This window comes from Sinohyriopsis cumingii, chromosome 16, assembly GCF_028554795.1.
Source record: "Sinohyriopsis cumingii isolate HCF-2022 chromosome 16, ASM2855479v2, whole genome shotgun sequence".
NCBI lineage: Eukaryota > Metazoa > Mollusca > Bivalvia > Unionida > Unionidae > Sinohyriopsis > Sinohyriopsis cumingii.
The window spans coordinates 73865797-73890309 of record NC_142976.1 but is presented as its reverse complement, the minus strand read 5'-3'; the positions used below and the strand labels follow the sequence as shown (position 1 = coordinate 73890309).

The following is a 24513-nucleotide window of genomic DNA, read 5'->3' as shown; positions in this document are numbered from 1 at the left end:
GAAGTGGCATGAAGTTCAAAAGTTTGTAAGACATCATGTATCGCAATATTTATATAAATGTCACAGACCCACCCCATTTTGCTTTTTAAACAATCGTTTCAAGCAGTTTATTTATTTATTTACTTATTTATTTATTTATTTATTATAAATTTATTGATTTATTTATTTCTGCTATATTCACTGAGGGTAATTAAAAATCCAAGAACTTCTTCACAAATTGCATTAAGATGAAATAAGATTACACCCATCTCTCAAACCGATATCCACTCACAAAAATAGACACACATATATATCCACTCACAAACACAGCAGACATACATATCTATCCACTCACAAACACTGTATAAATACATATCGAGGCACTCAATGCAGAAGCACAGGACGCAAAACGACCAGAAACAAAACTAAAATATGAATACTTTGCAAATTCTCTGAATAAAGATCGATTAATTTACGTTACCTGACAATTTTACTTATTTGCAGTTAATGTCAACTAGATTCAGGTAATATGTACATACCTAGCAGGTAAACACGGATTATGTGAGTTAACTCTGTATTAAAAGATTCTGTGAAATTTATCAAGCCATATTGGGTATCTGCCTTAGGTAATATACATTCGAAGTAAAAGACAGATCAGTTCGCAGTACCTGTCATATTTGGAAATATCTGGATGTAATGCTGATTAATTCCACCTAATATTGGGATACCTACAAGATAAACCAGTCTATCTAAGGCAGCTAAATATTACCCACATTTTTGTGAACTTCACTTGCCATATCTCCCCACCGATCTCTTATACGCACATTCCGCGTCTCCAAAGTTGTGAAGGGCGATAATAATTTAACGTTATAAGTTCATAAACTTATTGATTGTCTCCCTTGCAATTTTCGTCTTCCATGTTTTGACCGACAGTCAGTTACGTCAGTTCTATTTTTAGGCAGATTTGGAAAATCCTGATGTGAAAGTGAAACTCGGTCGCACTTAGTTCCTCAAGAGTAGAAGATATGCCAGAGCGGAATTTGAGATATCTTAAGAAAAGCGATTTCGGAGGAATGAGAAGTCGGAGGGGAAAGAGAAAACCGAATCAACTTTATGTGTGTGACACAGCAACTCAATGGTTCGATTTTCCAAGAGGTCCACATTTCAATAAACTTCCTGTTCAGTTGATACTGGAGATTTTCAAATATCTTTCGGCATATGAGTTACTGAGAAACGTCAGCCTAGTATGTAAGTACTGGTACAATCTATGTAGGGACAGGACTCTTTGGACCTCAATCACATGGAATGGGACTCAGAGGACACTCGGACACCTCCTACAACTAACAAAGTACCAAGTGCATGAACTTGTTTTAACCGACAACTTATGTAAATTTTCAGACAAAGCTCTTGCTCGTCTTTTGAAGAAATGCACACAGTTAAAGTGCTTGAAACTTCCCACGGATGCTTGCAGAGAATTGTTCAAAAGCGAGCTTCCGAGAATCAACATCATAGGAGGGATCTCAGACGCTAGTTATAGTTTTTCATCGTTTCACGGTCAGTTGTATGTACTCTCTCTCTCTCCCTCTCTCTCTCTCTCTCTCTCTCTCTCTCTCTCTCTCTCTCTCTCTCATTTAGGGCTATGTTAATATTACATGTGTGAGTCCTGACTGTATATGTTGCATGGTAGATAATAGAGGCGACTTGGAACTTTCCAAGTCTATACTGGAGTTCTTTCTGATCTACATTATATACATATTATATAAAACTTGGAAGAATTACATCTGGTCATCTTCTTTAAATGTACACGAAACGTACAAAGGCCAAATATATGATTCACACGTTGATTTTAGAAATACCACTACCACTACTACTACTACTACTACTAATAATAATAATAATCACAAAAATAACAAATTGTAGAGAAATCAATTGATAAATAAACAATCATTTGGTATGCGGTGAACCAGCAATTCATATTTATTTTGACGGAATATCTGTAGTTTCAGCCTTCCCATAATCCCCCTCCAAAACCCAGAAGCTTGTACCTACCTACCGATTGTAAAACGACAGACATCAAAGATATAAAAATGCAAAAAATTTACTCATTTCATTAATTCATTGATAATTTTTTAACTCGATTGCCATTTTCTGTGAGGCTGAAACCATAGTAGATATCGCAAAAAGAAAATTATTTAGCGTTGCGTCAAACATTTCATCTCATAGACACACAAACATTAACACGTGTGCAAATACTTTCATAACAACAGAGTACGTGGTACCAAAATAAATTTGCAAATAGCCTATTTCGTTATAGTCATTTCAATATGATATATTCAAGATAATAACTGAAAATTGCCAGATGCTATTTTACCTCACTATTAAACACTATCTATAAAACCAAGCTTCTTCAGTTGGCCTCATGTGTCAAGCAGAATTCCACCCTTCTCTGTCATAAAGTATATGCAAGTAAAAGAAATTGATAAAATTAGCGGATGGCCACAAATATTGCTAATTTAAGTAAATAAAAGATAATGTTCCCCTTTCACTGGTAATTAGGTTTCATAATACAAATGTTAAACAGTGAAACTATCACTGCGATTAATCACTGACCCTTGAAGACATGAATGGAAAGAAGTTTCATGTTTTATTTAAGACAAGTCTCCAATCTGCGTATGTTAATATAGCAGTATTCAACTCTTGCACCGCCATCACGACGATGTGAAATGGTTGTGTGTAGAAGCATTTTTGGCGATTACGTTCTAAAATAAAACATGTAATAAAACATGGCGTTATTGTTGTTGTTGTGGGGTTTAACGCCATTTTTCAGCGGCGATAGGCTGTTCATGGCGGCCAGTATTAATGGTCGAGGAAGAACCCGGGAAGAAACACCGACCCACGAGAAGCTACTGGCAAGCTTTCTCACATAACCACATTGGCCGAATCCTAGACTCGAACCCACGCAGACAGAGGTGAGATGGCACTGATTCGTAACGGAGAGCGCTTTAGACCACTTGGGGCCCCTAATATGGCGTTAGGAGTGCTGTGTATATATTTACTTTGACTGTATGTGAGACGGAATTCTTGCTGTGAATTTATATTTAGATATTTAAAAAAAAAAATATGACGCATATGAATGAACGTGTCAATTTTATCACGAATACTATCAGACCGATAGAAAAGGGACACAAGTCATATGTGTCCTAGAGGAATGATGTAGACTGGTTTGAGGTATTGTGGCTCATTGCACGCATTTTACATTCCATCTTCGAATTTTCCGTGCGCATATAAAACACACACACACACACACACACACGATGAATGTGTCTGGACTACAGTGTATATCATAGATGTTAAAAACGTTAAAATTAAAATAAAAAACGTAAAAAAACGCATTTTTTCTCAATAAATAAAAAACGAATAAAAACGTTCCAGTAGTTTTTAGGCAACACAAAGATCAATATTTTACTTATTTACACGCTACATACCAGTTTTAAAGTTTCAGTGATACAAATATGAAAAAATGTCAAAAGTTTTAAACCGTAGTCCAGATAACATTGAATTTTTTTTCACTCAATGTCGTTATCACCATCTGACTGATCTGACCACTCTATGGTTTCCTCCATATAATTTATATTGTCCAGCTTTTCCTTTAGGCGAAGATTTGCATGCACAAACAGTACATCTCGCACTCTCTTGCACCGCATACGGTTTCGCTTTTTCGTGTGAATGAAGTCATATAAAAAACGAAAAAAAATAATTAAAAAAAGTAAAATAAACGCGTTTTTCGAGGTAAAATAAAAAACGAAAAAAACGTTTTTATCATCTATGGTGTATATCTGCCAAAAAATCAATAGAAAGAACAAATACAGATGATAAATGTCGTCTATACTTGATAACAAGTTGAAATGGGGCCCCGTGTGGCCGAGTGGTCTAAAGCGCTCTCCGTTACGGATCACTGCCATCTCACCTCTATCTGCGTAGGTTCGAGTCTTGGATTCGGCCAATGTGGGTGAGAGAGCTTGCCAGTAGCTTCTCGTGGGTCGGTGGGTTTTTCCCGGATTCTTCCTCCACCATTAATACTGGCCGCCAGTATTGCTGAAAAATGGCGTTAAAACCCACAACAACCACAACAACACGTTGAACTGCAAACAACAGAGAACCTGATCTGTCGTGACATAGTGCGCTGGATAATTAGGGTCTATATTGTTTGTTTTACCGATTACCCCTAACTGAATAGAACCAGATCTACCGGCGCATTATGCGAAGCTATACCTGGATCTGGAATGTTGCAGTTGGACTCGACTTATAATCGAGCAAATACGGTACTTGCAATAAGAGGGAACCGTTAAAGTTGAGTACATATCTTCTCCAAAATCTGATTTTATCGTTTTAACAAAGTTATATTTTGTGGTGCTGACTTTGCAGATGTCTGTTTTGTGCGATGAAATATATCTAGTATTAAAGTAGGAAATAAAATATTCTCTTTTTCTTATATGTTTAAGTGTGAAATACAGTAAATTATTGGTGAGATGTTATTCATATTTTTAAAATGCCTATATTTTCACATGTGAAAATGCAAAATGTCCCTATTATATAAGGCGAAGTTTGATTGTATGTGCCGACTGAAGAAAAAACAAACACCTATTCTGCCCTCCACTAAACACGAGATTATTAATTAAAACAGTTACGTCTAAGTGAGATATCTAAAAAGAAGCTAGTGAGTTTCATAGGGTTTAGCATTGCAATTTCTGAAATTGTATTGGATGTAATTAAGACCTAAGTGCATTTTACAAACATTTTTGTTGTACATTATGTTTGCCTTTGCTGCATCAGACCACACTTTTGAGCTTACAAATGCATGTTTTCCAATTTTACAATAGCAGTACATGATTTTGTTATCAACTGAGATTGTCCTGTCAGGTCATATTAGATCTGGCAGGTATGATATGGTCACGAATTACAATGCACGTCGTCATGAAAAGAGTTTATTGACCTCAAGTAGGCATTAACTATTGTTATCAAATATAAAATCCTTTGTAGGAAATTTTTTTATAAACTGACCTTGACCTTTGATATGCTTGAAACTCACTTTCCTCACGAAAGTCATAAAGTAAAAATATATAACATTTTCTTCTACAGTACTGAAACAGATGTACAACTATGATTTGATAGAAACCAAAGGTATCTTTTGCTTAAATAATTGTATTTAAAATCAGCTTCAGAAGCTGTTGTTATTGTCCGTCTAAGGAATTCAACTGATGAAGTTTGATCTTCGAGTACCTTTGTAGTTATAGTCACTATGACTACGATTACTAGCACAGGTTTTGACCGTGATTAACATGTACATACAAAGTCTCACCTAAGAGACATGTACATCACTATTCGTGGTTACATGCATACCTTCCTACTGTCTTGTCTTCTCGTTCATGTGTTCAGAAAACAGTAAACCTTATTTTAACAATCGACATGGTACAGTAATTAATAAGACTAGTTTACGACTGACGAAAGAGATTTATTCCTGCAGTGAATAAAACTGGTTAGAAAGAGTCTTATATATAGCCTTTTATGTAGATAACACGCACTCTTCTAGCACAGACACACAAATATGCAATCTGAGTCAGTAAAACATAAAATGTAAGTCAAAGTTATTGTTAATTGGAAAATTGTTAAAGCTACGTTAAATATCCAAATCACACACACACATTTTCTATTGTATCCAGTCATCAACTATTATGTCTTTACTTTCAACAACGCCACAGAAGCGAATTTTTAACACAACACTTCAACAGAATCACTCTTCTCGTCGTACACATTCTCAAGATACATTATCAACAAAATTTTTGTTTTAGGTGCGATAGAAACAAACCTTTCATTTATATATAAAAAATGTCAGTACTTATAAAAAAATATGTTGCAATGAAATAAATAAAAAATCTGAATTATAGATAGTAAAACAAGAAATATAGGTTAAAGTGACATTTTCTTTTGTCAGCGTGAGATTCAGTCAAATATCGAGTTTCGCGATTTTGTTACTTACAATGTCTATTAAATGAACTTCAAAACCAAATTGTATAATCTTTGATTGATCACGTTCTTGGATACTTGTATTAATTGACGACGTGGTTCAAATGGCTGATATATAAATTATAAAAGATATTTTGTTAAAATTCATCAAATTTACACCTGAAGAATACACTTCTTGATCATTTTTTAATAATTCTTAATTTGATTTTTACCTGTATGCAATTTAATGATTGTTGGGGTGGATGATTGGGATTGATCGTAGAAAAAAAAGAGAGACTTTCTAAAAAATACATTGGCATCTAAAAGTACAAACATACACACGCTCACAAAAGCTCTAAAAATGCATTTGTAACTAAAAAGATCAGTATAAACAAACACAAAACAAATAGCACAAATCTAATGCACCTCATGCATGTAACGCCCGCGCACATCGTCCAGTCAGCTACTGTGATGCAAAATCTGACAACTGCACAGTAAGTAAATGTAAATCAAATAAATGTGTCTTCCGCTCCCATGTGTCTAAGAATTCGTGTTGCTAACAGTGATGGTAGTGAAAAAGAGCGGTATTTCAAATGCTTCATTCATAAACTGCATTATTAATTTGCATATCAGCTGATTAATATGTGACTGCGTTCATGATTTAGGATAAAGTTAGTTTTAAAAAGGTTCAAATGTTAAGCAATTTTGATTCAGCTAAGTATAGTGTTTTTATTAAATGATATGTAAATAAATCGATGTGTAACAAATATGTCATTATCATAAAGATCATAATGATATATCGTATTAATCTCTGATGCCGACAACTCTGAGTGATTTAGCAGCTGAACAGATGTGATCATATAAATATCAGTGACTTAAGAACGCAGTAGGATCTAGATAGCATAAAATCTGTCGCAGTAAATTACATTTTTGACATTTTGTAGACTATTTGACCATATCTGACCACAAAGTCAGTCCGATACAGCAATGCACCACAGCTGGTCTATCACTATTGTCAAAGTGAATAGGGGAAATGGCACGTACGGGATTTGATCTGCATTCTCGTTTGTGTCTTTGACGAACATCATAGACTGGCCACTGGATCTTGCACAATTGTCAATTTTATCCAAGCCGGCTTCGATTTCTTTTCCGTCGATGAGATAACGCACGCTGCTGAACAACGTCATGATACCGTTGTTGGGATATCCGACTTTATCGTTGTCGTTGTATGCAGCATTGCTGTCAAAGATTACAAGCTTTCCTTCTACTCCTACGAATTCCTCGCACAAAAAAAAAATACCGAGATGTATCCTGTATCGTTAGTTCTATTGGTCGTTGTGCATGTGACACCCGAGCATCACACGCGTAATATTGGTAATCTTGCATAGCTCTATCTTGCAACGCAAATGCGTCAATGTCGAACGCGGGATCGGATACATCTTTGAATTGTACCTGACGTTGTTGAGCAGAGCAACTTCATTGATAATTTTACTAACCGAAGCTAGCATTGTTGCTGTAGATGTTGAACCTTATGTGATCCAAGATTTTTCAACCGATTAACATGAGCAGTTTTGATGCTATCAACGACTCTCATTGCAACTTCTTTAGCGATTGGTGCAGCGCGCGAGGCCAGGAAGAGGATAACCTTTGGGTCTCCCATGAACAATCCACGGACAACACCGCTGAAGCTATTTCCATAATATGTTGTGAAAAAGGGTTTTCTCGCGTTGACAACACGCACTTATGTCACGCTTTTATGTACGACTGCCGTTGTATTAAATATCAGGTCGATCTTTTATGTACAGCTGTAATATCAACGAATCTCGGCTCAAATCCAACACCTGCTCGACCTGAGCCATGATGGAAAACCGAAATATGCGTCAACTGGGGAATGATGCTTGGGAGTAATCGAGATGAGATCAGCCGAGCCCGAACAACATGTAACCTCGAGACACTTCGCTTCTGGAAGCTTCATCGGGTACCTGCTTGTGTCAAACTCGTTCGCAGCCAATGCAATACCCATGTTGGCGTAGATATCACCGCCGTTGATGTGCATCAGCAACGAGTAATTTTTCGATTGCAGCATCTTGATATTGTAACCGCACAGTGGTTTGATCTTATCGTAGAAGATTTCGTACATCAACAGTTTACTAGTTCCAAAGCACCAATTTTGGTTTTGGCAACTTCAGTATGGACTTCATGCTGCGCAGTGCAATGAACCCACCATCGAATATCCTGGGTGACTCGAAGACTTGGTCGGCAAACATGTGGAGTTTTCGTTGATCACTGTCCCAGACATGATCCAAGCAAATTCGTTCTCCTGATGGTTTTCACGAAAACAATATCCACGAGTGCATACTTATACAGGGACATCCACTCGCCAACAACACTTCATTGTGCATCACATTATCGTTTTGGTCGTAGTGAAGTTCGTCCGGGTAGTCCAATTTAACCTCGAAAAAGTATCCAACGTCTCTGTTACTGTTGTTCGCGTGCACTTGCACGTGCGCGTGTAAATGCATATCCACGGAATTGATCCAAGTAAACTCGACTACAGACATCCGTTACATCATCGCCTACAGTTACAAGTTACGGTCAAATGACACGTTTGGCATGGTGGGATCGTATCTGTTCATGAGCGGGTTGATATCACGTTCGATAAACAAATGTTGATTGATGTCAGTGATCAGTTTTAACTCGATTTTGGTTTTTAATAGTAATGCGTCCTGCGCCATTCCTGACTATGGCAATTGATGCGCGGGGTCATTATCACGGAAAGATTCAAAGATACCCACGATCAGCAACAAGTCCGTGCGCAAATACAGATCTTGTTAGTGAACGAGTTTTCCACAACCAAACGCGGACCATACAGTTTTCGCGTTCGTGTAGTCGTTGGGGGAATTGTTATTTACCATATTTTTTGGAGTTTGTTGGTTGTAACGTTTTAAGTTTTGTGCAATTCTAAACATTCTCTGATCTGTTTCTTGTAATACATCAAAAAATGTATGTCTTATGCTGGGACGATTTTAATCGTGAGTGTGGTAATTTAATATGTCAACATAGTCTCTACTGTCTGATATGAAAGTAATTTTCTTATCCTATCCTCACAACCACTGACTGCAGTATTACTGTCGGAAGGCATTGTCCAGAGATAAGTGTGAAGATTATGTAGTAATTACTATGGTTTAAGAAAGCTCTAAGTCCGAATTTTTTTGATCGCCGATTATAAATCTCTGTTTACGAAACGTCTGTTGGTTTCAAACAGGCATTAGTTATAATTATCATAAACTAATTACAGGGTAGAAAACATTTCCAGAATATTCCTGGCGATTGACATGTTGGCACCTGTGAAGTATTCCAACAAACATATATAAGCACAGGTGTGGAGGAGCTGGAGATGCTTATCATAAAGGCTTTTTTGTAAGCTATCCATCTCTTTGTTTCTTTGTCGGTCGTTTAACATGCTGCCTTACCAACCAACACAGTGAGAGAGAAGATGGGAAGGGTAACGGCCTTCAGACATTTTAATTTTAAATAATCAGTTTGTAGAACCTTATTACTAGGTTTGATAAAATTGGGGGGAAAAGCCAAAACAAACAAACAAAGCATTAAATAGATTACAGTATGTATGTTCCACCTAAGCAAGAAATTTGCCGTATAGTCTCCACAGCCTATTGCAACTTTGTATCATTGGTGTGGTGAACAGGGTCTTGCTGGATTTTTGGTATAAATTCAGTTTAAAGAGCTTCATCAGGCTCAAATTCTCTTTCTCAATCCACATATTTCCCTTATTTTGTCCCTTATGCATGAGAGAGAGAGAGAGAGAGAGAGAGAGAGAGGACTAAGATGAAATTATGTACCATGTGTATTTCATTTCGAAAACGAGGTTTATTAATATCGTTTCTCGTTATCTTCTTAAGTTGCTAATGATTAATCAGATGAAATTCATCACTGATTTATAGAGTATAGAAGCGATATCATACTGTTAAACAATGGTTATATATGCGTGTTAATGCGCATTGGCGAATCACAATTTGATATACCAACAGTAAAGGTATATCAAACTACTTTATACCAAACATTATTTTTTATGCAAGTGGTATATCCAATGTATGCCAATGAAAAAACAAAAGAAACAATGAACGGACGAGATCTGTAGCCCAATTCACTCGAACACTGTACATTTCAAACTATAAAATATGAAAATTGAATCACAAATAGGAAATAAGTATTTCAAAATTGTTAATTATGTATAATATTTTCGACAAAACTAGGAAATGTTGTTTGTCGCTGTTGTACTGAAAGTAGACAAGATAAAAGCAGGTAAAACAACAAAGTGTACTGGACCAGCAAATCCTCTCCATGTAAAGCGGCGCATGAAAGCATGGTTTCGTAATGCCTCCTGTTTGATTACTGTATCACAGGATTCCGATCAATCCGCTGCAAGTGAATTTGTGTTGTCCACTACATCATAAGATGTAAAACACATAAATATATGTATACATAAGCACATGTGACAAAAATTTGCAGTCGTTACAAAGTAATATGAGGTACAAGAATTATAATAATTATTTCTGTATAGTTAATTTTCATGTAAATCGCTGTGTTGAACTACACTTAATTAGGTCATTTGATGCGTCAGGTTTAAATAAGCGTGGATACGTCAATATATTTGTCCATCTGTTTGCCTATTGATAATGTGGAAAATTCTCTACCTCATGTATATTGTTTTGGGAAATGCAGTAATCATTAAAAAGTAATATAAGGTATATGGATTTTATTAATTAGTTTTGTATAATTAACGATCAGCTCCGTTGCTGTGTTGAAGTAGATAACATTTCGTTGGGGGTTTTTTTTATCGATCATCAACCAACATAAACTGCAAAGTTAAAAATTTCATTTGTGTTCACTACTTTTCGGAATATTTCCTTAGAAATTAAATAAATTTAAGAAAAATAATATTTTCAGTTGATAGTTCTAATCCTTAAGCAACTTAGTCTGGCAAGTTTTATGATATGATTTTTAGCATATTCCTTAAAGTTGTTCGTGTGTTGATTGCTCGTTTTTAAACTCACTATTCCCTCGTTGTTAACGCAAGCATTCACGACTGGGAAATTATTAAATCACGTGTTAAATGAGATCTCGTTGACTCAAGGTTGCAAAGGAGTGAGGATGAAGAGCGTAGAGAGGGACCGTCACAACGCATAACATTCATTCTACGATTCAGGTTTAAATAATTTTTGTTGCATTCATAAGTTTCTCAATATGTTTGTCCAATGCTAAAGTAGAAACTTTTCTAACCTGATCGATTTTCAAATTCGAACTGGAAAGTCGCAAACAAATAATATAGGATATATGAATAATAGTAATTATTTCACAACAGTCAGTGTTCAGCTCATTCGCTGTATATATTGAGTTAATTTCGTGCTGTTCTAGGTATGACATTTCTTTGGTCTTCTAGAAGGTGGTTGGTGGTCAGAGGTGTCACATATATTATTCGTAGATATCATTACATATGTACACCAAATATTCGACAATTCTATTGCAACAGACCTAGTAAGACGTCCAAAACAAAGCTTGACTTATGGTTGACTTGGAGTGAACAGTGAATTTTGGGAAAATCAAGTTAAAATGTAAAATGGTCATGTTCTTTTAAATATTTTTAAATCTGTATTTTTATCCCTGTAATATGTTGACCATTGGGTCGGAAAACACCATGCCAAGGTCACCTTACAATCAAAACAGTTATGTTTATCTATAATAATAATACACAATAAAAGAAAAGACACACACGAACACACGGATGCACATTTTACGCAGTCGCATTCGAATCAGATAGGCTGACACAAAGAACAGTGTACAATTGTGTTGTGATGTATATGGTTGGGGTGGGGTGCTCCCAATATTTTAATTAAACTATTCTAGAAGTCCCACCTAGGTTCTATTGTGTTGGAAGTTAGATTAGTGAAAGATAGATGTAAAGCTCCGACCCCCAGTCAGCATTGCCGACGGTTAGATGGTTAAATATACAAAAAGGTTGAAATTCAATGAATAACAATTTAATAACAATTCAATAATCAAATGTCTCAATTCCCAATTACACTTCTTCCGCTCGACTCTTTAATAAGCCTATTGCATCATTTGATTAGCAGTGTGAGACTAATTTCCACCTGTCCTTGTAGTTCTACTTATCTGTTGTATCCTTTCTCTCTCCTATTTCTCTCTTTTTCCTTCTCCTCTTCCTCTCACACCTTTCTCCAAATTCATTCTCCTCCTCCTCGACTTTCTCTAGACTTCTCCGCCTCCTCCACTTTCTCTAGACTCCTTCTCCTCCTTCCTTCACTTTCCCTCCCACGACTAGACTTCTGTCGACTTCGACTTCGACTGTTTCGGCTAGTCTCGCTTCCGTCTCCAACTCTTGAAGACTCGGGACTCAGTGGAACAGGAAGTTATGTGTCCCCTAAAGAGCTTCCTGTGAAAACACAAGGACGGTAGAGTCTTTTCCTTAGCCCTCTCATCTCACACTACACACAGCCTATCATCAGATCACGTCTATTAAATTTCTTCGGTCACGCATTCATTCACATCTAGATACCCATACGTTCTTGTATGGTAAAACAAACGTCATCATACAGCACGGTATCAATTACTTATACATACATCAATAAATTGCGCCACATCAGTACATATTCCTAATCCCATTATAGTAAACAATATCACAATAATCAGACGCATGTCTTTACCTTGCAACTCATACAAAGTACGCAAATATTCAAATATCCATGCTCTGATATATGCCTACGTCCATAGTAACTAATCTTACATACTTCAACCATTTTCCAAATTCGCAATTCAAGCATATGTAAATTCTAACATAACGTATTAATAAATGCACTGGTTTACTACGAAGTAACCTAATAGCGAATTACAAAATGAATTCTGACCACAAGGTAACAATCTACATAATTCCGCCTCACATCTAATACTTATCTACATAGGCTCAAGTCCATTTCTGAAATATGCATGTAAATGAAACATTACAAAGGTAATTCTACATACTAAACGATCCTAGTAATTAAGTCTACATGCTAAAAATAATTACAATTATGATGCCGTAATATTCGGAAAAAATAGAGCAGATAACTTAGTTATCTTTTCGAAGCTTTGTCTTTCCTAAGAATCTACCTCTAAGTTTTGCCGCCAAATTACGAGTGGCTTCTTTTCGGAGTAAACCGCATTGATCAGCAATCCGTCTATGCGAACGCTAAATTTTCTCTTACAAGTTGTTAGGTATCATTCGGGTCGGAATTGTATTCACGTCATCTATCTCAGTTTTGTATTGGATATCGCTGTGGACCGATCCAATCAAACTTAGCGGACAATGTCACTCTCATTGTCGGTCAACGTGGGGACGGATAAGAATACGCCCTGTTCACCCAGTGGACTTTCTTTTGATCCTTAAACAAACTTTTCACATATAATTGTAATAACTACAAGCCTTTGTTAAGTGATGCGACCGGTCGCCTTTCCAACTCAAGTTTCTGGTCTCTGGCTGACCATGGTAACCTTGCGTAAGAGTTCAACAGTAACCCGCGGCAATATTTAGAGATCAAACACAACACCGCGGTAATATTCGCATGAGAGATAGATTATAGTTTATTCATGACTCTCTAGCTGGGGCTTAGCAAACGTGACATGATGACATAGACTTCGCAATATTACAGTAATATATCCTGTTTCCCGCATTGCACAAGTTACAAGTTCATGGTTGAGGTCCATTTTTGAAGAAATTGGTCCAATTCAATACTGCCAAAATTACCTTCCTCCAAAAACTGTTTTCAATGAGCTTAAAAATTTCTGATAATTTTCTCCTTTCTAAATCTCTAGTATCCTTCACATTTCTGGATATAGTTGTATTGGCTAGGTTCTGCCACGCTCCATCCTCGTTTTCCAGTAATCGTTTAAGTCATCTTATTTTAATATCACTAATGAATGAATAAATGTGTATCATATTTAATCCTCCGTCGTTCTCCAGGGCTAGTAGTTTATCACGTTTAATTCTCTCTATTTTCCACCTCACATAAACTTTATATAAGGTTCGGTTTAGTTCTGCTTTAAATTTTGATGATGGGTTTGGAAAGTGGTGAAAAAAGATGTGTGGATATGAGCAGAACACGAGTTTTTAAAACAATTACTTTTGCCTACTAACGAAAGATGTCTTTGACTCCAGATTGCCAGAATTATTTTTTCCTTTATTAATTTCTTCCTATAATTAATTTCCATCATGTGTTGTAAGTCGAGTGAAAAATCGATACCAAGTAGTGTAAAGTTGGAAGAAGACCAGTTTAGTTCCATATCGGGACATATTGTTTCATTAGAAAATTTATTGTTTCCATGCCAAATAGCATTTACTTTTGTTATGTATAATAGGAAAAAAAGTTTTGCAAGATATTCATAATTGCTTTAAGAAAATGAGAATAAAAGCATCATCAGCATACTGACCCAATTTATACTCGCTGACATCAAAGACAAGACCCCGTACTTTAAATGTATCGATAAAATCTCGACATTGATAATAAACAAATAAGGCGCAAGAGGATCCCTTTGACGACATCCTCTTTCAAGACTAAAAAATGATGACATCTTTCCATTACTTATGAAACAACTTTAAGAGCTATTATAAAACAGCTTACACCACTTACAAACAGAATCACCATAATTTAAATTTTGTAAGTTTTTTTTTTTGTCCACAAATGTCCAGTTAATTGAGTCGAAAGCTTTTCAAATTATATTAACAATAATAAAACATATATATTTTCATTCTCTAGTTGATCCATCATGTGATATAATAGCCTAGTATTTTCTCCAATGAATCTACCTTTCATAAATCCTTTCTGAGAATCACTGATAGGTCTCCAAGTTTTGTTAAATATATTCTGTCTTTGTCTTCTTTTGGTAGACATGTGATGATTCCTTAAGTCTGAAAATCTGAAAATTTTCCAATAGTGTATTTATAATGTATTGATCTGCATACCCTCCCCATAGCTTTTCAAAATAATGTATAGCCTCAGCCGTAATCCATCTGAGCCAGGAATTTTCCCATTTTCCGTCTGTTTTAGAGATACGTGGCATTCAATCAATGTAGGTAGACACTCGCATGATTCTCTTTCCACTTGACTAAGTTTAATATAGTCATTAGACATATATTTTGAGTTTCTTGATATCATTATCTGAGCAGTTTTGCTGTTGTATAATTCCAAGTAGAACAGTTTTTAGGATTCTAAGATATATATTTGGTCTGATATATTTGTCCCATCATCTAAAATTATTTCCTTTATTGTCTTAATTTATTTTTTTCTAGATTTTAAAAATATTTCCTGAATTTTGTCCCAACTCATACCATCGAGTACTGGATCTTAATATAACACCTTCTATGTATTTGTCCTAGATCCCTCTAGTTCTGCTTTCTTTTTTTCTAAATTTTCCAGAGCTTCCCCATCTGTATAATCCGACAATCCTGTGTGAATTTCTAATATTTCCTGTTTAAGTTTCTTTAATATATCCCGTTGTTATTTTGTTTTCCTAATATAATAATCTCTAGTTTCGGATCTTGTTTTCATTTTCAAAATTTCAAAGACTATTTGATCATTACAGGAACGAGAAACACGAAGAGAGTCGTCTTTATCCCCCCCCCCCCCCACGTAATATTCATTGACAGTGTCAGCTATACAATGTTTTGACCAAGTCAATATAATTATCTCTCAAGAAGTGAGCATTACATTTCCATTATCTTTTCCCCCCTTGGACACTTTTGAAAACGCCACACTTAAAATAAAAGCGGAATGATCAGTCATATACCCTGGTAAAATAAGTGCATCAATTGTATTCATATAAATATCATCAGATACAAGAAAGTAAACTAATCTACTTTGTTTCAAAGGAGAATTTTGCCTTCAGGTATATAAGTTTAAATCTTGATTGGAATTTCTCCAGGGGTCAATTAATTCCAATTCGTTTTTCAGGTCTTGGATTACTGCTCGAGACTGTTGATGTTTGTCATTTAAAGTATTATGAGTATCCAAATCTAGTATCCAGTCTCCGCATATTATAATTCTCGAATACTAAAGTTTCTTACTTTAGATTTCTATAAAAGCTAGGGTTATCTTCATTATACCCATACAAATTTGCGAGGGTTATTCTATTTCCAATGATGGTAATATCTAACATAATAAATCTCTCTTGACTGTCACATCTTTCTCTATGGATCACAAATTTAAAAGTATTTCTAACGAATATTGAGACTTCAACACTATTGAAGCACTACAAGGGCTAAATATACATTTGTATCCCCCATTCAGCAGCCCAATTTATTTCATCAGTCTTTCTACTATGAGTTTCTTGCATGCATACAAGAGATACATTCTTCTGTTTTACCCATTAGAACATGTCCATTCATTTGAATACTGAACCTTGCAGGCCTCTAACATTTATAGATAAAATTTGTTTGTTATTATTCATAAATCAGCAGAAATTTTACATGTACATATCCTTGTTCAAGGATATATAAAGTAGGTGTCACCTTGAATGTATCATACACATGTCACTCACACTCACACAAAATACAAACATCCATCATAAAACCATCCGTGTTATTACAGTACATACCGTATATTTTGGCAGTTAAATATTAATACAATGGGCAATGACCAACAAGTGAAACGAATCCACCTGAGATCATTCACATACTAGTCTGACCAATTTCATAAGCTCATAACGTTGTAAGTTACACTTAGATTTCAATTTCATCATATATATCAAATTTATCCTTTTTCCTGATTTAGGTCTACCGTACACAAAACCATTAAAGTATTATGCACTTTCAATCTCAGAGTGTTTGGTTAATTTATTAAGTTCAGTGGTCATCCTAGTCACGTCCTCCACCAGTATAATTCCTTTATTTTGCTGGAAATCCTTCCGCTTTCTGATAATTGGGAATTCTATGCACCGCCATGATGTCTGTTTTCTAAATTGATCTTGGTGACTTCCTTTACCAATTTTGGAATTCGCTTTCTTAGATTTTCATTTTCCTCCTCTTACAGCCCTGAAACTTTAATATTCAGCTTCCTCAAACATAGTTCAACCTGATTTGAGGCTGCACTTTGCTCGCTTCCATCTCTTACCTGAGTCATTCAGGTCACTCCGCATCTTGTCATTCTCCTTCTTTGCCTCTTGTAATTTTCATTGCAATTAATGGCATTCAAAGTCCAGTGAACCAGTCCTATCCATCAACCCTTGCCCTCTTCTTTATTACCCTTTCACTTTCTACAGCAATCTCCGATCTTCCTATACGTTTTCCAATAATTCCCTCACAATAGTTAAGACAATTTCTGTAAGTTAATCTTTTTTAACCAGGTCCGCAATTGCAGATGTGAAATCTGCTTTTGAAATTTTCGTATGTTGTGGCAGATATTTGGATTAACAGGATTGGCGGACGCAAATTTGCACAGTCGTTAAAGTAATATTAGGTAAATTAATAACATTAATTCTTTCTCTATCGTAAATTTTAATATCAATGACTGTGGTAATTAAGTCATTTGATGTGTCAGGATTAGATAACCGTTCATATGTCTACTTATAAATTATTTTTAAAAAATCTCTCACCTCATGTGTGTTGCAACAAGAACTTTAAAGCTGCTGAAAGCAATTAACAGTTTATGAATTATCTATTAATTTTATCTCTATAGACAACATTCTTCTCAGTCGTTTTGGTGAGTTGGAGGTAATTTTGGCTGTCCTGTGTTTCAGATGGGTTCCGTGAACTATTGCATGGTAAGTATTCCCTGCTCTGTTGGATGTATCATAATTTTCTTTCGTATATTGGTTACATATGTACACCAGATAGTCGATACGTCTTTGTATCACGCCTAATAATAACCCAAAACAAAAGCTAGAATTTATATTTTACCTGATCACTGTGATTGGTGGGAAAATCATGTTAAATTATATTGTTTCCGTATGGTATGGGATAAAGATGGATTACGCATGATTAGGTGACGAAAATTTTTAAAAAAAGTATATAAGGTATATGGATTACATGTATACTAATTCTTTCTCAACAGTCAACATTAGTCTCAATCGCTTCGTTGAAGCAGAGTTTCGTTGTTCTGTGTTTCAGATTCCATTCTTGCACGTATAAATGGTAATTATTGGGAACATTTCACAATTTCTTTTCCTTGATATCATTACACATGCATCCAAAACAATCGATACATCTTTGTAAGAGGTCTAATAATAGACTCCCAGGTCAAATTTGATTTCATTGTTGACTTACAGTCATCACCGTGAATACTGGGAAAATCAGAGGTGGGTCATGAACTTTTGTTTTATATTTTATTCGAACAGAAATGTAGAGATATTTTGTTGCAATAATTGAATGGAGAAAACATTCCAAAATTGGGGTGGGTGACGAACATTGTTTTTATATTGTGTTTAAACATATATTTTCCTGCATGAATTGAATGGTAGCTTAAGTCTCCAAAACTATATGAATTATAATGATTTACTCGGTATAGGCAAACTTGGCGTGAATTGCCCGGTTATAGGCCTAACTTATGCTGTTCTATCTTTCAGATTTATTCAGGAACGATGACGATGGTAAGCATAGGAGGTATATATTTTTTCGTAGATATCACTGCATATACGCACCAAACGGTCTAGTCAATATTTTTTACAGACCTAATAATAGACGTTCACAACAAAGCTATAATTTAAAATCAGCTTGACGTGACCATTTTGAGTGTTAGGAACATCGAGTTGTATCCTATGAATGATTTGAATGGTGATTTAAGTCGCTGAACTAATATAAGACATGCGAATTATATTAATTCACTCGGTATAAGCAACCTTGGCGTCAATCATCCGGTTCTAGACGTAATTTCAGCTGTTCTATCTTCTTTCAGATTTACCCTTGAGTGATGACGATGGTAAGCATCAGAAGTGTCAGTTTTTTCGTGTATATTTATAGGTTACTGCATTTGTATAGAAAAATATCAACGAGTTTTTCGTGTATATTTATAGGTTAATGCATTTGTATAGAAAAATATCAACGAGTTTTTTCGGATGGATACTGCACAGCCTTGAAAGTGCATTATATCCATCCGACAAAACGAGTTCTTATTTACTCTTACAAATACAGTAACCTTTGTATTATATACTCATTTTCTTATTCTACCTGAGGCTTAATTATATAAACAAAAATACAATACAAGAAACCAAGTAATTCAGTTTATGATGTTTTCCAAACTAATTACACAAGCGCAGATTCATCAGTACACAACAATATTATTGCGCAGATAACTCCTCCCAGCGAAATTTGAACTTAGTCGCGCGCACGACACACTTTAGAAAGAAATTGTCGTTTTGATCTACTTAAAATTGAAATTTAGAGTCATATTGTGAATTAATGCGCATTGCAACAACGTTTCCATTTCATATGGAATGAATTGATTTTCGTAGTTTTGTCGATTCTACTAAATTTTGTGAGTATGGACTGGATTTATCTGTGTCAAATATACATGAAGTACATATGATTTGAGCAGCGAGGGAGGCGTCTTGACTCAATTGCATGTGTGTTTCTGTTCTGCCATTGAATGTCTGGACTCATAATGTGAGAAAAATATAAACTCTTTCAACTGTATTTATCAAAAAGATGCTATGGAACGTAATGTTCATTTCATTTTGAGTGCAGTTAGGAGGATGTTATTGCACTAGGAATGTAGTCACAATTACAGTAGAATTTTATGTTAATATCACGTGACTATTGGACCTCTGATTCAATGATATAGATCTGTGTTGTCGTGTGACTAGTAATGCAAATGGCGAGTATGCGCTTGACGAAAGTAACAGCTAATTTTAGATAAAGCTTAAATGTACAATGCAGAATGTTCAATGACTGCATCTCAGTTTTACCAAGTATCCATTATGAGTGTATTTGTGCTGACTGCTATATGATAAAATATATTTTCTTACAAATTAACAATTTTGTTTGTTCGCTAGTTCTGTGTATATATTTATAATTAAGTCGTGACTAAAATGAATGGCGGTGAGAGAGAGAGAGAGAGAAGTCGCGCATTTATAATTGAGATACCTTTCGTAGCTAGTTTTATAATAATAATAATAATAATAATAATAATAATAATAATAATTATTATTATTATTATTATTATCTCCGCACGTACTTACCTAGGTGCTGCGTGCATGCATGTGGCGAAATTATCATCAAGATTATGTATTGAAAGAAAACTTGCTTTTGAATTAATTTATTGATAACCTCTGACGCAACATGTTCGCCCAAATGCTTGTCCATTTTTAATTAGAAATTTATCTATTCTCATAGAACTTCAAAAATAAACCATAAAGTGGCTAACTGTTATAGAAAGCCATATTATTGATATCAGTTATTCTTCCAAAGTAAGCTTTAATCTCAGTCGCTGTTTTATTGTAAGGCATACTTCGGCTATTTCATGTTTCAGATGGTTAACATGTGGAGGTGTCGAAGTTTTCTTTCCTAGTTATGATTACATATGAACAACGAACAATCATTTAATCAATTAATCTTATCAATTGGCACATTTAGATTAATCCTGGTTCACAACTGGAGAGAGAGATGTTACGGACAACATATCGGATATATATTTTTATAATCTTGGCAAAACATGAAATGTTTTCGTCCGAATAATGAATGGCTCTATCGTCTGTCCGATATTGGTGTAAAATCTAATTGTGAGGATAAAACTTGTTTTTTCCCTCTAATTTCAGTATTGTACGAGAATTATAAGAAACTGTGCACGTTTAAATGTCATTCAGTTTGCACAGAGTGTTTTCGGTTCATACTTCACTGAAGTTCAAAGCATAAAATTTAAATTATTGTTTAAACCATTCTCTTCAGTCAGGATTAATTTCCTTTGTTTTCTTTAAAAGTGTGTCCACTGTTTACCTTTCAGCTTTGAAATGGCGCCACTCTTGGCATTTTTACAATGAATGTAAGTATTAGGAAGTGTCCCAAGTTTATAACAAAGATGTGATTTCATATAAGCGTGAAGGAGCAAGTTGGTGAAGAACATAGTATGAAATAGGGGTCATATGAAAATCAACTTAGTATTGAACAGGGGTCTAATCAAGGTAAATAAGCCTTTACGTATCAATTAATCAGAGCTCCGAAAAAATTGTGAACCTTTGTTGGACATTCGCACAGTCTGGATCAGTTTGTCGTCAATCCCGCAAACCATTACCACTGCCACCACACCCCTGATCATCTTCCCTCTGAAGTTAACTCCAGTGTACTTCCACATTTGGTGTTTTAATTCAAGTTTTGTAGTAAGAACACAACCATGGAATTACTAACATGCTTACAATCTGACAATGTCCATTTATTTTCTTATAAGTCACTAATGCAGAAGTCAGTATCGTATCACTAAGATGTACCTATGTCAGTTAACAAGATTTTGAAACAGAATCATTTCAGTTTTAGTGGTATCATTTTTAATATAACAATAAAGTTTGCTACTCGATACTTGCTGTGCATTGGAACAAATACATAATCGTCAGCATATATTGCAATTTGTGCAAAGATCATTTCAGTTTTTCTTTCCTGTGTCTTTTTGAGGTGATTTAACTGTTCATTGTTCATTTTCTTACGGGTACCACATTGTTCATTGAACAATAGGTCTACCGCTCGTATTCCCTTGGGTACATGTGGGGGTGTCTTGTGGTAGTGCTACACTGTCAAACAAGGTCACAATTTTGGCGCAAGATAGGGTTTTTGAGTGTTGTAAGCCCTAATAGAACTACGTTTCTGTTTATTTGTTAAAAATCTGGAGAGAAAAATGAATGACTCAAAGCTTAACACCCATAACATTTGAAATGAAATATAAGCATTACCGGATGAATGCATATGATCAACAGCAAGAACTGACCATAACACGATCCCGCCGTTAAAAGACGCGAGCATCCATCGCAGTTATAGACATTACCAATGGAAAGTTCTGTAGTTTGCTGCCTCTGACCGCTGCATGTCATTACAAACGTTCGCCATTATGGTGCTAGGTACTGGTGCTAATTATACATCTAACCTTTTATTGATGCAACAAAGCTCATTCTTCCGTGACCTTTCTGCTCTGAAGAATTATACTAACAGAGAAGCATGCAGTGATCCAGTAATTTGACTCTACCTGCAACGACGCCTTAAAAATTGAACTTTGAAGAAAAATATTTCAACGAAATCGCTGAAAGTTGAAGAACAAAAGTTCGCATAGATCTAAGTATGTAATGAAGCTATATATTTTATCAAAATGTCTTAGATATAAATTCAGTAGTAATAACTATAGTTCATTGGAGTAATTCTTCCCTTTATATTTATATTTGTATGTTAGAAACTGAATTAATGATTGCTGTGATGTCTACCAAATATGAGGAAGAAAATAAAACTTTTAAATTGCTTTGTAATCTGAACATACACACCCAACTATATATATATATATATATATATATATATATATATATATATATATATATATATATATATCGGCAAATAACAGTCTTTCGAAAATCATTGGATCAAAAAGAATCGTATTAGGGAAATAATTGATATGACAGAAACATTAACAAACATCTGTGCAAGACTGGTGTACACGAAATATTTACACAAACGACAACATAACAAAACAAAAAAACGCGTTTAATGAATTCAGTCTACAGTGTATCTGCTGTAGATAAAGTACAATGAAATAATAAATATAAAAAACAACGGTCTAACTATGTTAGGCGCTGTTATTTTTCAGTGCCAGCAAGCTAAGAATCGATAACAGCTTACCACAGTCGTCTGCTTTAGTAGGTCTCACTGTAGTCCGAGTTGCCTCTGACACTTTTTCACCCCATTTTTTGATATTTGGATATTTATGTTGGGATGTAGGGTCAGAGTCCATTTGCTATCGAAAAGTTGAAATTCGCCGACACCATTTGGTGTCGGCATAGGGTAGCTTCTTACTAGCCGACCCAGCAAACTTGAACGACCTTTCATCGAGATATACCTGCATAAAATCGATAGGATTATGATTTATTTTTTCAAAAATCGTGAGCATAGCATTCATCATGTCTTTAAACCGCTGACAGACTAGATGAAAGTACATCGTTGCTGAAATTTGACATGGTTCTGACCCTTAACCCCAACATAAATGTCCAAATATCAAAAATGGGATGGCAAGGGTCAAATGAAACTCGGACTAGTCTCACTGTAACCAGAGTTTCCTCTAACCCTAGCCACCGCATTGCCTGTCGAAAAGTTGGAATTCGGCAGCCGCTTACTAGCCGGCTAGCAACTTTGAACGACCTTTCATCAAGTTATACCCGCATGAAATCGATATGAATAGGATTTATTTTCTCAGAAATGGCGAATATAATCGTGTCAGCGATGTTTTTGCTGGTATCGCGTGACTATCGCAGTGACATGTACTGTCTGCTTGGTGAATCTGGTTTACTCCACCTTTCTGCGACCGTGACAGATTCCTGGTCATTGTTACCTGAATAAATATTTTGAGAAGTTTATTTTCTTTCTTTTTCCTGTAAAGATTATATGACTTTCATTTATATTTTCCATTTGTTTTTCCTGCAACTACATTGGAAATGGCTTATTTTGTTGATATCGCGTGACTATCGGACCTCTGATGTCATTGAGATAGGATGCGAGATTTGTGTAGTTAATGGACCAATAATGCAAAAATGCAAATGACGAGTTCCATGTCAAATTTCATCAACGCTGTTGTTTCGTCTCGTCTGTTAGTATCAGCTGATTAAAGACATAACAAAAAATTCCACCCTAAGATGACGTACAATTAAAGCTCTATTTTACATACAGAATGTTCAATGACTGAATCTCAGTTTTACCAAGCACCCAGTACGAGCGTATGTCTGTTGACTACTATATGATGAAACATATCCTCTTACAAACATAACCTACCTACCTACCTACCTACCTACCTACATACATACATACATGTCTGTGGATAGGATATGATACAATTTTTACTTATGCTAGCGTGCATGATGTGAATAGGTATGTCACTATGTGAAAACTATTTGTTTTCTACAAGTGTTGCGACTGGGTTTGGATATGTGTGATAAAATTAAGGTTGTGTCACTAATTAAATAAATGTTGGTAGTTTTGTGTATATAATTAGTTCGTGACACAAATGGGGTAGGGCTCAAGTGAGAATCGCGTATTCATAACTGAGTTATGATTGCACTAGTTTTATTATTATTGTTATTATCATTATCTCCATACATTAGTACCTAGGTAACTTCATGTACCTTGCAAGATTACGTTCAGCATTTTTTTGGAAACCTTGGTTTGAATTAATTTATAGATAACCTTTGACGCAATAATATGTTCGCTCAAACGCTTGCCGATTTTTAATTAGAAATTTATTTAATCTCACAGAAATTAAAAAATGAGCAATAAAGTGGCTAATTGTTTTA

The 24513-nt window shown here is 35.2% G+C and overlaps 1 protein-coding gene across 3 annotated transcripts in view; it reads left to right on the top strand.

The window, feature by feature from the left end:
* Window positions 1-944: 944 nt before the first annotated feature.
* The window catches only part of LOC149780788 (uncharacterized), a 41268-nt gene continuing 17699 nt past the window's right edge, over window positions 945-24513 (top strand). Inside the window, exons 1-5 of one of the 3 annotated variants that reach the window (XM_089937864.1) lie at window positions 945-1533; window positions 17788-17811; window positions 18613-18636; window positions 18942-18965; window positions 20985-21023. In XM_089937864.1, coding sequence (XP_089793990.1) covers window positions 1005-1533; window positions 17788-17811; window positions 18613-18636; window positions 18942-18965; window positions 20985-21023 — 640 coding nt within the window. In that variant the 5' untranslated portion in view covers window positions 945-1004. Of the gene's footprint in view, window positions 1534-17787; window positions 17812-18612; window positions 18650-18941; window positions 18966-20984; window positions 21024-24513 lie in introns of all 3 variants that reach the window. The other 2 variants (XM_089937867.1, XM_089937866.1) reach the window with 2 other exon arrangements.